Genomic DNA, 17,794 nt, shown 5'->3' with positions numbered 1-17,794 from the left:
TTACATTCCTTTATTCAAGTAACAGGAGGCTGTCTGGCCTGCTTGCCTCTGCCCTGCTGGACTCAGTTGCAACTGAAATAGTTTCCATTCATTGTCAATTAGCTGAGGTTCCCAGAATTGTAAAGAGGACAAATTAACCCCACTGTCTACAGTATGTTATAAACACAATATACTATTTTCACTTGCTTCATACTTTGGAAATAAAAGTACCTGCTTTATTCTATCCCTGTGACCTGAGCGTGGCAGAAAAATTCACTGTGACCTGGAAACAGGATGCTTTCAAGTAAGCTACATCACTATGGAAAACACATTTTACCTCAGTCTCTTAAAATCTAACAAACGAATGCTGAAACAAGTCCAGTATCATCAGTGATGACCTTTTACTACTCTTTTACTACTCTTTTCACTATACAAATAGTATGAAGATTGAATTCATGGGTCTGATTTTTCAGGAAACCATTAACTGGTAATTATTGGTTCAGACTAGAATGTGTATCGTTCTAGATTTAAAAAACAACCAACCGAACATACAAAAGAACTTGCAACTTAGAAAACCCAAAAAAATCAATGCAGATGAAAACTTTTGACTTTTATGTAATCACCTGCAAATGAAATTCAAGAGTTATCTGTTTCAAAAGCTATTAAAACATTCTTAAAACACAGACATCATCCACCTTCTTAATCAAGAAGAAAAATACTTGTACACGCAACATTTGTCTCAAGTACAACCAACAAGAGTTTTTAGGTACATCAGAAGCTGATACATGGATACTCTGTATACAGCAGCTGTGCACACTAGCAGGAAGGTGAACATATGCCAGTAGAAGCCAAAGCTTAGGCTCCGCTTTGCTCACTCAGCTTGCCTTTCCTTTTTCCTGCCTTCTTTCCTTCCCTGAAGGCAGTCTCTATAATTTCATATGAATAGCTATCAGGACCAGATACAGAACTTGAGTACTTGAAGTCAGGCATTGTGATTTGAAAAGTATGAAACTAAGTTTAGATATTACCAAGACAGGTTTGAATTTTGAAAGGATTTTCTTACAATCAAGTTTTACCTTCAGTGAGGAAGAGTGTTGCCTCAGTCTAAGTAAATAAACAGAAAAGTAAAACTCTAGAGCCTCTACTCAGGCAAAATTAGACTCTGGTATAAGTTTTACCTAAAAATACAGTATTGTCTCAGCATAACATGTTACCTTGTTCATAACAATAATAACATTCTACTTAAAAAAAACAACAGCAACCCACAAGATAGGAAAATCAGCATGAAATCACACATTTCAGGGTCACATCCATTCAAATTCTGAGGGGATTTGTTGAAATTACAGTACTTACTATGATTAGCATCTTCACCAAGGCAACCAATGCAATAAAAATAAAGAGGTATAAAGCTTTCTCAGTAAGAAGATTAACCATCTTACCAGTCACACACAGCCCTTTTGTTTTGTTTGTACATAAATAAGGATATTTACAATTGCATGGGAGTGACCACTCAGTCCTTCAGGAACGGAGACAGGAGGGATGCTCTTGCACAAGTCTTTGGCAGGAGGAAGCAGCTCAAAACTCCTCCCCTTCCACCATTCCAAGCTCCTTCTGACTCCCACCTTCTTAAACCATATAATGGAAAACTTATCAAATCTCACCCAACTGTAGGATGAGAAGACCATACAACTGGTCTTCTTAAAACAGATTTCTGAAACTCTACTAGTGTTAAGTCTTGGAAAGAGACTTCAAATCAAAGCAAGCAATGGAATGACAAAGTCCCAGGCCAGAAGCCTGGCTGCTGGAGTAGGAGTGATTCTGCACTCCCAGGAACTGAAAGCCCTTCAGGAACAACCACCAGGAAACAACATGAATGTTGAAGGACCGCAGCTTGAGAAAAAAAAAATATGAAAGAGAACTTTACTAGTGATTATTTTCTTCATATGTACGCATACAGTTTGACAAAGGGAAAAAAAAAAAAGAAATTCAGACTTCTCTTTAAGAATCCTTGGATTTAAATATATATATATTTATTAAAAAGAGATATTGACTCTATGGCCAAGACATCATGTGTCTCAGAACAGGTTTATACAGCCATATTATAAAAGCCCCTTAGCAAAGCAGTTATCCACTAGACTTCAAACACATGTACTCCAAGAATGACACCGGTGTGGAGGATCTTGTTTTACATCCATTTATTTTTTGTCCCTCAGCAATTATAGCATAGTTTCCAATACATTTCTAAAGCTATAGAGAAATACCAGGGCAACTAGAGTACATACAAGCCAAAGTTAAAAATGGTAGACAGCTGAATTAAAAAAAAATAATAATAAAAGAAATAATAATTAAAAAAAAAAAGTATGCATTCAGCAGGAAATCTATGATACTTCATTCAGTTTAGGCTTTGTTCTTTAGGGAACAAGGTGCTAACGTGCCATTTTCTCATAAAATGAATCATAATTGCTTCCAAAGAGTTTCCGTTGAAAATTTAGGTGGAAGTAAATAAGTGTAACACTAAACTTTCTCCTATAAACTTAGAAGCAACACTTTCCTTGAATCAATTTCCACCCTCCAAACACCACTGCTGCTTTTCTTGCATGAACCCACTGTTTTATTAAGGCATAATATGCCCTGAGCAATATGCTGGGAATTAGCCAAAAAAGCCCAACAATTAAAGGCAAGCACCAAGTGATTATTTTTATAGATAAATTTCGAAATCTGTTTTGTAACTCACCTGTACTTGGGAGTTGCACTTGAGGAAAACACACAAAAATTAAAACAAATATTGCTTTTAATTCCTTTAAGCAGAATGGCAGTGTTAATTCTCCCTTTCTCCCTCCAGGCTAAAGTTTTCAAGCTGATCCTCTAGGTACCCGAGTAGAACCAGCATAACAAGACATTAAGTGGGACATCTGTTCAAGAGCTTAATTTTTAAGCAATTCACAGTAAAACAAACAAACAAACAAACAAACAGTGCCCCACCTTAAGCAATTCAAATTAAAATCTTATTTTTTCTCCAGAGGCAAGACTCTCACATGCTGGATACCTCTGGTCTTAAAAGCAAGATGGAGCCTGGACAGGAGAATTGTACACTATACATGCTCATCAGACTGCCTTCCAGTCTTCGTTTTAAAAACCAGAAAAACCTATAAATTACCTGGTGCGCTGCCCAATTTCTCGAAAAGATGCACAGCATTATTTTACAGAGTCCAGGATGTATGAAGGTAGTTTTCAAAGCTACGGCTAACAGCACACCTGAGTGTCTCTATACAAATTTAGGCAGTCCTGGCTAATCCCTTTAAGCTGCCAGAGTATCCATAAAAGAAAGACAACCAAATTATACATTTTATTCACATTTATTTTTCGCTTTTAGTGTGCTCACAGAAAATTAGAACACCTTAAGCAGGAGTTTAATAGCAATTTTTGTAAGCAAAGTTACATTCCATCTCTAAGTCAAATTGGTCAAAGCTTCTCCAGTATTTACAAAAACATGATAGACAAGATGCTACACAGAAAAAAAAAAAAAAAACATTGCATCTGAAGAGTTTTCCTTTATTTTCGAAGACAACTGGAAAAGAAAGCATTGTCTGCTGTAATCAAAAACATACCACAGTATAAACAGTAACCATTCCACTTATCACAGCTTGGTTTGAGTTTAAAATTTGTGTTTAAAAGGTCCAAGATGACTGCAGTTTTACAAAAATGGGCAGGGTGGAAAGAGTTGCAAACTTCATGTGCTTCTGGATATCAAGATTTGTTTGTTTTTCTTTTTTTTTTTTTTATACAATAGTCACAGTTAAAAACACCCTGCTGGTAATACATAATTACACTTTATTAAGGTCATAAACCAGCAATAAACAATAAAGCCTATACAACTTGTATTTCTACTTAATCACTGACTGATACAGCTAACATGAGATAAGTGAAAAGTTCCTATGGTTTAAATGAATTCCTAAGACTATGATCTCTTTATCTGGGTATTGATTTTTTTTTTTTCCTTTTTCCTTTCCTTCTTAATCAAGACTTGTAGTGTTGTAAACCTTATAGAACATCTGCCTCACAAAATACATCGTAATAACTTTCTTTTAAAAAAAAGACTAACCCCTTACATCATTTCTGGCGGGGCGCGCTCCCGGCAAGGGCTTGCGCGCCCCAGGTTCCCCACTGCGGCCCCTGTCACTTCATTTGATATCCCTTATTGACCCACCCATCTCCTTCATATATGGGCATGTCCATAGACCGATCGGGAAAAGTTTTTATAATAAGAAGAGAGTCGCAAGGTATGAAGAAAAAAAAAATCAACGAAAAAAAACCCAATCGAAAAACCCGAGCCAACCAAAACAAAACATTAATACTGATGAAAAAAAAACCAAAACAAAACGAAACGAAAAAAAACCCAAAATATAGAGGGTGGGAGAGGAGGAGGGCGGAGAGGGGCCCCCCTCCGCCCGTTGGAATGGCGGCAACACACAACGATTTGAGATGGGAGCTGCGGGGGGAGAGAAAAAAAAGAAACGAGACATCTTTTAAATCAATCCCTGGTTGTAGACAAGTTCTCCGAGACCAGTACCTGGCACCACTCCAACAAACAAACAGGGGGGAAGAAAAGTCCGTCGGCGAGGGGCGGCGGCGGCGCTTATTCCGCCGACTCGGCGGCGGGTCCCTCGGGACTGCTCTCGGCGGGGGGCTCCTGCCGCGCCGGCGCCGGCTCCTCCGCGGGGGCCGCCTCCTGATCGCCGCTGCCCGCCTCGCTCGTGGCGGCACCGGCGCCCGCCGCCTCCTCCGCCGCCTTCGCCTTCCCCTCTGCCTGTTGCTGCTGCTGCGGCTCCTCCGCCGGGGCCTCTTCTCCCGCCGCCTTCTCGGGGGCGGCTTCGTCCGATTTGGCCTCCTGCGAGTCCCCCGCCTCCTCCTTCGCCGCCTCGGCGCCGCTGGCCGCGCAGGCCTCCTCGGCGGCCGCCGCTTTGCCCTCCTCGCTGCCCGCCGCCTCGGTGGCCGCCGCCTCCTCCTTCCCGCCCTCCGCTGCGGCGGCGGCGGCGCCGGCCTCGCCCTCGGCCCCCTCGCCGGCCTCCTTCTTGTTCTTCTTGAAGGAGAAGCCGCTGAGCTTAAAGGACTTCTTGAAGGAAAAGCGCTTCTTTTTTTTTTTCGGGGTCTCGCTGCTGGACGAGGGGGTCGCGCCCTCCTCAGTCTTGGGGGAGGCCTCGCCCTCCGCCGGGGAGGCCGGCTCGGTGCTCTCCGCCTCGGCCGCCTCCTTCTCGGAGGCGGGCTCCGACGAGGCCGCCTCCTCCTTGCCCGTGTCCTCGGCGGGCGCGCTGCCGTTCGCCTGCACCTCCTCCTTGCCCGCCTCCGCCGCCGCGGGGGAGGCGTCGCCGTTCACCTTCACGTGGCCGTTCTCCTGCAAGACAGCGACGGGCGTTACCGGCGGTGCCGAGGGCAGGGGGGACGGACACGCGGGGAGGCGCCGCCGCCGCCCTTCCTTTCCCCTCCCAGCAGCCTTTCCTCGCCCGCTCTCTGCTTCCGCGGTGTAAAGCCCCGGGCGCTCCGGTCGCCCCTCGCCGCCCGCGCCGGGCCGGACCGGGCGCCGGGCCGCGGCGGGCGCCCCCAGCGGCGGGCGGGACGGCCGGCGGCCGCCAGAGGGCGCCTCGGCTCCACGAAGCGGCAGCAGCGCCGCGCGTCCCCCGCCCCCGTCGCGCCCCGTCCTGCCGCGGCGGCGGCGCGGGGCGGGGAAGCCGAACAAAGCTCGCCCGGCCCCGGCCCCCCACCCGCCGCTGCCCCTCTCTGCCCGGACGGTACGGCCGGGCGAGGCGCCCCCGCCCCGCCTCTCTCCCCCCCGCATCTTTCCCCCACGCCGCATTTGCATCTTTCAGGCGCTCGGAGCGCGGCTGGCTGCCTCAGGCGGCAGCTGCGGGGGCGACGGGGGGTGTCCGCCCGCAATGCCGCTACTGCTGCGCTGCCCCGCCGGGGGCACAGCCGGCCCGGCAGCCGGCTCACGCGAGGGGGGGGGTGGGTGGTGGAGTGACAGAAAGCCGTGCCTCGCGGCTGCCGACCCCCCGGCGGAGTTGTTGCGGACAGGGCGCGCGGCGCAGCCCCAGCCTGGGGTCTCCGGCCCCCCGCTACGAGACAGCCATCCTGCTGCCGCGAGAGGCGTTTCGCGCTAGTCACCCAGTGTCTTCGGGAGAAGGAGGTTAAGCGGGCAGAAAAGCCAAGTGATAGGAGATCCTTCCGTTTACGAGCCATTGGGACACTTCGCCAGAATACACGAGGGATTTAAAGACAAAAAAAAAAAAAAAAAAAAAGAAAAAAAAGATGTGTCCCCTTCTCCGCCCCCCCCCCCCCCCCCCCCCCGCCGCCTCGAAACATAAAGGAACGAATCGTTCAAAGCCGAACTCGTTTAAAAAAGAAAAAAGTACACAAATTATTCCTTTGGCTCGAGTTGCAAAGATAAAAGGATCGACCGTATTCTCCATTGAATGTGCCACTGGGGCATCAAAGGAAGAAGAATTAAACAGGATGCAAAAGAGAGTCCGTCGAAGTTGGCTTAAAAAAAGGAGTAGGTTTAATATATTTTTTTAATTTTTGTTTTTTACCTGTCCATTCGCCTTGGATGGAGATGCAGCCACCGCTTCCCCAGGTTTCTCGGCGGCGGCTTCGCCCTTTGCAGCGGTCTTGGAGAACTGGGCACCCATGCTGTCTTATTCAACAAAGAAACTCAACAGATCCAAAAGGAGGGGAAACAAAGAGCGTTGGGTTGGTATAAATACTGGGCGACCAGCAGCAGCAGCGACACACACACACACCAGAGGGGGAAAAAAAAGAGAAGAGAGAACAGAACCGGTTATAATGCACTCCTTTTAAAAAATTTAAAGTTGAAGAGATCAAAAAGCAGCAGCACAGGAGGGAGGGGGAAAAAAAGGGAGGAAAAAGTCGAGCAAAAAAAAAAAAAAAAAAAGAGCCCAAGTTTAGTAAAAAGAAGTAATAAAAAATCCCAGATTTGTAGCCGTACTGTAGACAAGGAGAAAATGGAGAAATCTCCCTGGTTGCTAATAAGATGCGGAGTCCAACGCCCAAGTGCACAGATGAATGGGCTTCCCGAGCGGTGACGGCAGCCCTCCGCCCGGCGCCGGCCAATCGCCGCCGCGCCACACAAAGGGGGGCGGGGTCTGGCCGCCCGGCGAACAATGGAGCCGCGATGGCAGCGGTTTGAAATCAGCCCCCGGCCGATAATGAATGTGCCGCTCCGGCGCGGCGCGGTGCGGGCGGGCGCGCGGAGCCCCGCGCCGCGACGCGGAGCGAACAAAACACCCCGGTACAGCGGGGCGGGCGGGCACGGGGACAATGGTGCGAGGGGCGTGAGGAGTGCGAGCCTGTCCCGGCCCCGCCGCCCGCCCCCACCCGCTGCTGCCGTGAGAGAGCAACAGATAGTGTGCGCGAGCCCCGGGCGGGGGAGAGGGAAGGAGAGGATTTGCTGCCTTTTTTTCCCCTCTCTCTCTCTCTCTCTTTTTTTTTTCCCCCCCTTTTCTTTCCCCAGTTTAATTGGTCGCGATTGTTAAATCGCCCCCAATTTGGAAGGTATTTGAACCACGTAGATCGGGTTTCGCCAAACGAGATCACGAGTCGAAATTAGTAGGTCTGTAGGCCAGATGTTGCAAACGCTAAAGCAGCAGTGGCGGCTGGAGCCGCTGCCGAAGCAGAAACGGACCCCTCCCCCATAGCGATATTGGTTTGGAATGAAATATTTTGTGATTAGCCTACGGCTCTAATTAAATTCTGATGTCTGATTATTCCTGATCTGTGTTTTTAAAGTGTTTTCCGAGGCAGTGACCCAATTCAACATTACATTTCCATGCACTCGAGGAGTGGGCGAAGCGACGTTATCAGGGAAACGTTTGCGCTTTCCCAAACCCCAGCCCCGAATGTGTGTTTACGTTGAGTTTAAATCCTCGACTAAGATGTAACCCGAAACTAATGCGTGCGAATTAACGGTGAATTCGAGCGCTCAGCAGCGGTGGGGTGGGTGAAATATCACGGATCCGATCGATTTCCTTTCTCGGGGGAGGGGGCGACCTGTGCCGGCCGCCTCCCTCCGCGGGGACATACGAAAAGGCCGGCCCAGACTCCCCCTCACTCCTCCGGACCCCCCTTCCCCTTTTAAGAAGCATAAACCAGCGTCAGAACGCTCGTCTCTCAAACTCGTGTAATCTCCTCCAAACGCCTCTTGTTTATCAACAAGGATGTTTAACATTATTCCGATAATGAAGGGCTGCGGAAAGGATAGGAGAGGCCGCCCACCTTCATCTCCCCGGGGATTACCCGGAGCTGGCAGGGCTGGTGGGCTTTGCTCAGCTGCCTCTGCCTTTCGCTGGCCCCGGTGAGGGGTGACCCTTTTCAACGGGTCAAGGGAGTATTTCGTTTCTTTGGGGCAAAAGGGGCATTTGTTTGGGGGTTTTCTTTTGCTGGAGGATGGAGCGTCTCCCTCTCCCCCGTCACATTTCACGCACACCTCCCCCGCCGCCAAGAGCCGCCGCTGCCCGCCGCTCCCTTTGTCTCTCCTACGGTCGCCCGCCCCGCCGAACCCGGCTCAGCGGCCTCCTGCTCCCCCGCGGGACTCGCCCCCCACCGCGGCCGCGCACTCCGCGTCGGCAATGCTCGCACCCACCCGGGGTCTGCGCGGGGGACGGCTGCCGGCCCTGCCGCGATGCACGCCCACGGCGGGGCGAGAGTGCCGGGGGTGCCGCCGCCGCGCCCCGGGGCTCCTTTGGCGGGATAAAGCAGTCGGCCGGTTTCCCTGGCGACGGCTGGGGGGCGGTGGGGGCTTCTCGGCTGAGCGGGGCGGGGGCGGCCCTGCCCGCCCCGCCGCCTTCTGCCGTCGCCAGCCCCGTCGCTGCGGGGCTGGGCAGGGCAAGGCAGAGCAGGGCAGGGCTGGGCTGGGCTCGGCGGGTTGGGGGACGCGGCTGTGAGAGCTGCTCTCAGAGGGTCCCTCGGCTGCAGCTCTCCCCGAGCGTGCATGGGGGAGCGGCGTGCGGCGGAGGGCAGCAGCAGAAGGGGATGAAGAACGCTGCAGCGGGGGCTCACCTTGCGGCGTGACGGCAACGCGACCGTGGGGCACGGACAGCCGGACAGCTTCCTTCTTCGTGATCCTCCTCCTCCACTTCCCACGGGGATTCTATGCGTAGCGTTTCCTTTGCTCCTTTTACTCTGGATATTAGGCAGGTCGTGATTTTGTTGGTGGAAGCATTGGATTTACTGTGTTCATTTTTTACACTGGTTAATATAACAGATAACCTGAGACGACCTGCTGAAGACTGTGACAGGACTTCACAATCAGTATCAAAAGTCATCTGTCCACCTTGCACGGGCATATGAGACTGCACCAGCACAGGCATACGCTGTGTAACTCACCACCCTAGCTACATCTGAATTTCAAAGTAATATCACTGAAAAAAATTCACAGTGTGACTGGGACTTTTAGCGGCTTATGCTTTGCATTATGCTTTTGGTATGTTTTTCAACCATATCAATGTTTTCCAACTTTAAAAGAGAGAAAAAAAAAACAGAAAAAAGAAAAAGCTTTGACTGCTGTTATTCTAGAGGCTTTAGTTCCACCAGTTCTTCTGTAGAGTCTTTGGACAGAAAGTCTGGAATGTATGTACACTCCTTCTGTCAGTCCCGTGCACTATAACCTGGACAGCTATCTCTGCTTTCTAACCTAAACCCTTGAATGTGAGGTGCAAATACAAGATTTAACCCCTTGTCTGACCTCTTGAGCCCACCAGTTACCAAGCTGCACCTTGTCACACCACACCTTTAAGCATCAAGCAAACATAGGCTGGAAGAGAGATTCCTCATTCTTACATATGCACTTTACTCAAGTTCCTGATCTTTTCATCTCCTTCCAAGGGGAAAAAAAAGAAAGGAAGAAAAGAGAAAAAAAAGCAAAAACAAAAAAACCAACCACCAAATCCAAACAGCTAACCCCAAACAATCCCTCATTGGTGTATTCAGCAGAACGAATCAGATATGAATGTGGAAATACCAATTTTCTACAGTGCCTTCCACACAAAAAGTTGTTGCAGCATTTCTTTGTCAGGAATAAGGATGTATCAGTGTAAAGATGCTTGTTTACAGACTTTTTGAGACTTGACTGAAAAAAAGTACCATTGTTAAATTTGTTTCTGTTATGGCTTTTACCACAATAGCTGTGTCAGCAAAAAATTGTATCCACCCATGTGGAGTGGCTGATAGTCTTACCAAGAACATGACAGCCATGACCGAGAGACAGCTCTGAGGAGCCCAAAAATGAACAAGAAGAGACAGATCGGGGGAGCTGCTCTCAGGGGGGTGGCAGAATTTGCTTTCCCTAGTTCCACCAGAGGTTAAGGGTCCTGCCACAACCAATTTACTGACTTCTGATTGTGTTACACCTCCTAGTTGTCTATTTGCAGTACTTTGCAAAATGTAATTCCTCTCAGCACATTTTGCATGAGATTATTTTCATCCTCTACATTTTGGGAAGGGGAAAGGCTGAAGTGTGGACTGATGAAATGATTTGTACAGTGCTGCCCAGCAAATCATTGTCACAGCTATCTCAGAGCCATTGATGCTTGAGTCTGACTTCATGACCATTAATACTGAATCTATGCCTCACAGCTACAACTTGGGGCATAAACACAAACCTTTCTGTCAAGCTAGCCAGTTGTGAGCATGCTGTGTAGTGCTTATGTCAACTTTAGGCTGACCTTCTGTGAAGAGGCTAGAAAAAAAGCTGCCAACTTTCAGCCTGAGAACAGCTGAAGCAAAGTTGCCCCTGCAAAGCATTTGGCCATATTTGGAACAATAGCCATACATCAGGTTATGTGGCAATGAAAGTCCCAACCTGACATGAGGTCCACTGAAACTGCATTGGCCACTCTATGAAAGCATGACTTTTGTCTCCTGTAATCACTACCCAACTTCCCATCTCACTAATACCCAGTTTTTGCATTATTTATATATTTTCCTCTCCCCACCCTCTCCCCACCTCGTACCTTAGAAAACATCCCTTTTCATCCATCCCTGCAAGGCAGGTAAGCGAAATGTTACTTTCATTTAACAATTCAGGAAAAGGAGAAAGTATCTAAGTAACATCTCCTTGATGGTATGGCAGCTGCTCTCTGGAGCCCCAGGAAAACCCATCAACGACACTCACCCTCAGCTAAGGTAAAAGTACAATTATGAACATGTTTTATCTCCTGTTAAATTCTGAAACTTTTAAAAACATGTCATAACTTGCCAGTGTAGATGGGACACAAATGTATTTTAACACGTTTGCTGGCAAATGCTTTAAAATGCAACACACCCTGTCAACACTGAGAATTTGAAAACATGTTAATTAAAAGTTTTCACTGACACTTTTTTTTTTTTTTTTTTGAAATACACCTTTATCCTCGTCCAGAGAAGCCTTTAAAGAAAGTGAATCTAAGAGTGGTTTTGAGAACTGGAATCTAGTGTTTACAGAAGTCCTGAACCAATGTGTGCTTTCTGGTGGTCCCATTGTACCTCTCCTCTGGGCTATCTGAGCTCTGAGAAGGTGGTGGGAAGGGTCCTTATATCCTGGGGTATACAGAGACCTTTCCTCTGTGCAGCATACAATGTTCCTTATGAGCCAATGGACCCCAAAACTACTTCTTCTTTTATATTGGTCATTTTGAAGAGACAGTGCAACATATGCAAAGGAAAGAAAACATCTTGTGTTCCCAGGAGCTGTCAGGGACAGCAAGAGAATTTCATTTGTGTCTTAATCTGTGTATAATTCCTGATAAAGAGAGAACAGGGCAGTGTGATCTGAATAATGGCAAAAGTTTCAAGTTCTAAAACTAAATTAAGGTTTGGGGAATAGTTGCATCTTTTTCTGTTTCTGAGAAATTGGTTTTTTTCATGATGTTCTAATAAGTGCTCAGATTTCTTACTGACATTTCATCAAGAACTTCAGTTTTTCAAGCTATACTCCACTTTGGTGCAATGCTGTCTAAAGCTTGTAACCTTTATGTCACTCACAACCATTACAAGCCCTTTACTAATATTTGCCAAGCTTTTACTAGCCTAATACATTTAATAATGTTCATTGAATAAGAATGTTTGAATGTCCAGCATGCTGGGAAACTGAAAACTTAATAGAGCTTGTATATTTTAAAAATATCATACAGTTTGTCTTTCTAATAAAAGAATATCTGTCCACCAACTAGATAACAACCCTCCAGCAATTATGGTTACTCCTATGGAGAAAGAGAAAAAGACCTATAAGCTAAAATCAAGAATAAGAAAAGCCAACAACAAACCCAACCCAAAGCAAACAAAAGCTCCTTAGATCATACAAAAGAAAAAACAGTGCAGTTAAACTCAAGCCCTTCCCTTAAGAGCAATCACAGCAAGAAACAACAACTAGCAAGGAAGGTGTGAATATACTACTAAATGACAGGTCTCTACTATATGCTGATTCTTCTTTCAAGACCCACATTTTAGCAGCAAGGAGAGAGTGTTGGGGCTCCATTGCATTAAGGATCACTGTGGACAAAAAACATGGAAACAGCAGCCCTGCAGAAGGGAGTTGTAAACTTTTTACGTCTGTCAGTTCTAAGAAGAAATACTGCTCCAACTGTAGTTTCCCAGCAGTCAATCCTTTGCTCCCTTCATTACTGTGCTCTGACCCTAGAGCTCCACTCCCTCCATTATGTGTACCCTGGCTTTCCTCTGACCTCCTGATAAGCCATTTTAGAGAGTTAAACCAGCAGAAAACTATTCTTTCTCTCTCTCTCCTCTCCACCTTTCTGAGGGGGAAAGGGTAGTTTCCTGCTGATTTAGCTTCTGTAACTCTTGGTGTGGCCAGACAAGTAGCAGTGATGACAAGCAGGTGATAACCTGATTTGGCATGAAGTTAAGCCGCAGTTCCAATGACATTTGCTTTAACAGCTCCACTGCCTCATACTATTCTCCTTCTTTACAACTTCAGCTTGTTTCCATTTTCACACTCCTCCTTCAATTCTGTTGGGAGGACTCATCTGAGTAAAAAATGCCTGATAACCAGGTATTTATTAGAATGGCATTTACAGGTGATGCCTCATCAAGTTGGACTTTTTTTAGGGGAGAGGTGGTGGGGTTATTTTTGTTTGTTTTTTAAATTGCATGTGTGCTTAAATGATGAGTCCTTTGTGTCATGTGGCTATAGTGCTTTTGATGAACAAGCCATTCTGGCTTTTATGAATTCTAGCTAGATTTGGAGGGGACGGGTGGACAGGACAAATAACAGTGGAACCATACACAATTATACTGAAAAGTATCACAAGGTATGAAATGAAACTGATAGCCCCAGCTAAACAGAAAGCTGTCTAAAATAGGAAATAAGAAGCATTTGTGCTTGACTCAGAGACTTGAATTCCTGACATTTAGTTGTGAATTGAAACTGATTTAGTGCTAAATCAAGCAAGGGCTTGGGGTTGTGGTATTAACAGCCTTCATGTCAAGTGCCCAGGCTCTCAGTAGTACTTGGGCTGCAGGAGAAAGAAAAGTACCCAAGTCTGTAATTTGCCCAGCTGGCAGGTAGAGGCTGATTCCCCTAGTCTGGTTTTATGATTCTCAGTGCCTGAACAAATACATTGTAGCCAAAAGGTACAAAAGGGTAAGCCTGTATAAGTCATTGCTGTTATTACTGCTACTACTACTACTACTACTACTATCATATTATACTCAGTTCAAGGAAGACTGATTGCTTCAGGTAGCTGGAATAAACACTATGATGTAATGCATCCCAGTCAGCTTGTCAGAAATGCATGTGATCTGTACAGTCTGGCGGCCTAGTAGGTCACAGATTTTATATTAGTGGTCATATGATCCCCCGCTACTCAAAAATACATTTGAAATAGGAAATGCGTTGTGTTTGTGTCTGTCTCAGAGTCTTAGATCCCTTATATTTGTTGGTTGAGAAGTATATCCCTTCTCTCAGGAGACAGTGCTCTGACCTCTTTCCTGCCGTGAGGTGCTTTAGCCCCTTTGAAAGCTTTAAGAGGCAGTCCCCTTTCATCCAACAGCTCAATGGTGGGGCTCAGGAAATGAGTTTAATTCCCACCTAAGAAAATTTGAATCCCTTAATTTACCTCCCCCTGCTTTTCCCATGAAATTCCAGGGTGAGGGAGTGCAAGTACAAATGTTTCCATTTTCTCTTGCTGAAGTTGCTCAGTAAATGAGTGAAGAGTGACTCTTTGGCATGGGGAATTGCATAGTAATTGCTCAAAAAACCTAAGCATGATTCTGCAGGCTGATTGTTTAGCATGCTTATCTGGGAGTGGGAGACAGCTTGCCTCAGGTCCTTGCTCCAGTGAAAATGCTACTGTTTTATAGTTTGTAACTCACGGAGCAAGCAAGAACTGATGCCCAGAGTCCAGTGTTAGCAGTCTGACTCAATGACTGCTGTACACAGTCGTGATCCCTTTTTATATCATTCTTCAGCCTTCAAATAATAATTTCTTTGCAAGGTGAAATAAACTGAGTAGAGAGAGCGTTGTACCCTGGCACTGTCATGCTTCCAGGTCAGCAGGTCAGCTACACTGGGAGGAAGAGAGGAGTGCATGGCATGACCCTTTCCCTGCCACATGACAGGACTGCCTTTACATTCCAGGGGAGTCAATGCTCATGTAAGTGTCAGTTGCTCTGGATGTCACATATACAGAGCCTCTCCAAGGAAGGCCCTTGAGTATCTGCTTCTGAAGTGCTTTGGAGACAGGATGACTGAGGTGAGACATGGTCCATTTGTTGGGCACCTCTGGTGGTACCTCTGCTCTCTTTTCTCTCTTGGCAATTTGAAAAGCAGTGACAAATCACACTTTCAAGCTAGAGTTTCTGGGCCCAGTCTCAGGAATTCAGCAACTGAGTTTTAAATTTAGATTTAAAGTTTGAGTTTGGATGACCAAAATGCACATATGTCCTTTTGTAGATTTGGCTGCAGTTTATAACCCCTCAACAGAGAGATAGGTTCATTGACATCTCATATTAGATGCGTCAGAACTTCCATCTTTTTTTTCCTTTTCGTTGACACAATGAAAGCATGAATCAGACTATTCAGAATATCATTCCAGTGTTACATACTCACCACAATTTTAATTTAGTTTATAATATGTATAAACATTTTCATATGAGAAAATGTTTATTCTATGTGTGTCTTTTAGCACCTTGCTCTTCATAGTAACCTTGATGCGAGCATTAAGTTCATACTTTTTTCTGCAACCTCTTAGAAGAGTCCACCTTACTTACACTCATCCAATTGCCATTACAAATAAGGATATGTAGGATGAGAGCCATCAATTAAGTTTAACAAGTAACAGAAATTTCTTTCTGTGCATTGAGGAGATTGATCCAACCTCTTAGTGTGAGAAATGAGTATTGAAAGCCTTATTTTTAACAGTGGCTTTTGAAGTTTTCTGTACAAATGTTCCTGCTGCCACATACTGATTTTTGAATATTTAATGACCGGGGCAACTGAGAGGACATTTTTGTAGCTATTACTACAAGAAACCACAACTGTGAGGCACAAAGGCTTCAGGCCAATAAATTACAGGTTGTTAAAACAAATGGGTTAACAATTACAAATTTAGCTGTTTGATTTACAATAACACAGAGGTGTAATGCAAGAGACAGGAATGGTTATTTATGAAATAAGTACATGAAGACAGGGGCATTTGTGTCAATAATCCTGCCTGTGGCAGACTGCCTATGTCATTGGAGTAAGTCTCTGTAGATATATATGCTTTGCAGTTTAGGATGCTGAGTTGGGGCACTAGCTGTAGTGTGTCTTATTGTGGATATTGAAAGCAGCCGTGAAAATAAACTCAGATGAACTGACTCCACATTTTGGTGAAGAAAATTTTTCTGCCTTGTGTCCCCTATGTCTGTGTTGCCAAACAGTCCTTGTATCCAAGCTGCTATCAAGCCACTGTTAAGCAAAGACAGCAGGAGGGTTGCATGGATGTACAAGTTGTTCTTGATTAAACTTAAACATAAAAAGGAAGAACACAAGAGGCAGAAGCGACCCAGGAACAGTATAGGCACAGTGTGTGGGGATGGGATTAAGCAAGTCAAAGCCTGCCTGGAGCTGAATCTAGTGAGGGATGAGAAGGGTTTCTGTGTGTGTATCACCAGCAAAAAGAAGATTAGGGAAAATATGAGACTGCTACTGAATGGGGCAGGAGGCCTGGTGACCAAGGGTATAGAAGCAGTCAAGCTACTGATTGCCTTCTCCACCTCAGTCTTTGCTGGTAACACTAGACTTCATGAACACTGGATCTCTGAGACCAAAGGGAAAGTTTGGAGTAAGGGATACTCAGCCTTAGTAGAGGAAGATGGCATTGAAATGAAAATTTAAACAAACTCAGTGTATACAAGCCCATGGGATGTGATAGGATGTACCTGTAAGAGCTGAGGGGGTTGACTGATGTCACTGCAAGGATACTGTTGGTTTTCTGTGAAAGATTGTGGTGATCAAGGCAGAATCCTGAGGACTGTAAGGAAGAAATATCACTCCTATCACCGAGAAGGGCAAGAAGAAGGATCTGGTGAAATACAGGCTGGCCAACATCCCCTCAGTTGCCAAAGAGAGGCTGTGGAGTCTCCACTTCAAAAGTCTCCTAGACGTAGTCCTGGGCAACTGGCTCTAGGTGACTCTCCTTGAGCAGTGGGATTGGACCAAGAAATACACAAACTGGCCTTCTCACCATAGCCATGCTGTGATTCTGTGTGTTTTGGTGTGTGATATTGTTTTAGTGCTGCCTCAGCTATGCCTATACTCACTACAGTTTCAAGATGTTGCATTTCTGCAATCTTGTCTGTCAAACAGTTTATGGAACATGGATATTAATGCACTTATGTATCTTGGAGGAATAAATACACCAATGTTTGTGAGGTGTTTTCAGTGAGTGGGGCATACAGAGGCCTTCTGTACACGTTTATAGGACAGAGAAACTTTACAATCTTTTTTTTTTTTCTCTGTACAGTACCGTTTGCATTAAAATGTGACAAAACAATGTCTGTAATAATATTCTTGAAACTAAGTCATAGGAAGCTGGGAAAATCATAGATTTAATGTGAACCCCTGCCTTCATAAGTTCCCATGCCTTCTATGATACTATGTTGGAGTCTATACAGAGGAGTCATAGTGTGTCATAGTAATTTTTGTTTATTCCTTTGAAATTATACTTTCTCACACTTTAGTAAGGTCTCTCATTTCCTCCCATGCAGCTATAAAGGGCTGGCTTTAGTCTGTTTAGGCTCAAGCCACGCATGCAGTCTCTTATTGACAAAAACAGATGGCGATTTCCCTTACAATCCGTTTCCTTTTCACTGCCTGGCATGTGAGACACAGCATACTGGAGGACACACTGTCATACCACGCCAACCTCAGAGTGCTCCCTGCACAGGGAAGAGTCCAGGACCTGCTTGCCCATAAGATATCTGAATTACTGGAAACTATTTCACATTTGGCTTGGGGCTTAAAGCTATTTTGACAGTCTTCAGTTGTATCCTTTATTTCTTCCTTCTTTGCATGTAAATGTCTTTTTTTATAGCAGCTATTCTTACAGAATTTATAGTTCTCATTTCTTAAAGCTTCTCATTCCCACTTCCTCATTTTTAATTAAGTCAGTCTCTTTTCTTCTCCTGGGCATACCATGCTACGCAAAACACATACATTCAAGTTCTGATATCACGTGTCTTCCTCAAACTGCCTCATGATTCTGGCCTCTATTATCCATTTTTCAATCTTCAAAGTGGCAATTAAGTCTTTTTTGCCATACTGCAT

At 45.7% G+C, this 17,794-nt stretch overlaps 1 protein-coding gene and 1 long non-coding RNA gene across 3 annotated transcripts in view; both read right to left on the bottom strand.

Moving 5' to 3' along the window:
- LOC133624953 (uncharacterized) overlaps nucleotides 1-1,394 on the bottom strand; it is a 40,164-nt gene extending 38,770 nt beyond the window's left edge. Inside the window, exon 1 of the long non-coding RNA XR_009818212.1 lies at nucleotides 1,333-1,394. This is a non-coding gene — a long non-coding RNA (uncharacterized LOC133624953). The remainder of the gene's footprint in view (nucleotides 1-1,332) is intronic.
- Nucleotides 1,395-3,316: 1,922 nt separating this feature from the next.
- MARCKS (myristoylated alanine rich protein kinase C substrate) lies at nucleotides 3,317-9,144 on the bottom strand. Of its 2 annotated transcripts, none has more exons than XM_061990537.1 (3): nucleotides 9,049-9,144; nucleotides 6,564-6,736; nucleotides 3,317-5,371 (listed from the first exon to the last, which is right to left on the bottom strand). In XM_061990537.1, the coding sequence occupies exons 2-3, from the start codon at nucleotides 6,660-6,662 to the stop codon at nucleotides 4,616-4,618; spliced, it is 855 nt and encodes a 284-aa protein (XP_061846521.1). In that variant the 5' UTR covers nucleotides 6,663-6,736; nucleotides 9,049-9,144; the 3' UTR covers nucleotides 3,317-4,615. The 2 variants fall into 2 exon arrangements, with proteins under 2 accessions (XP_061846521.1, XP_061846520.1); XM_061990536.1 differs by lacking the exon at nucleotides 9,049-9,144 and adding an exon at nucleotides 6,980-7,085.
- Between the last annotated feature and the right edge of the window lie 8,650 nt (nucleotides 9,145-17,794).

The sequence above is a fragment of the Colius striatus genome, chromosome 2, assembly GCF_028858725.1.
Source record: "Colius striatus isolate bColStr4 chromosome 2, bColStr4.1.hap1, whole genome shotgun sequence".
Classification (NCBI taxonomy): Eukaryota; Metazoa; Chordata; class Aves; order Coliiformes; family Coliidae; genus Colius; species Colius striatus.
This window is presented reverse-complemented; position numbering and strand designations above follow the sequence as displayed.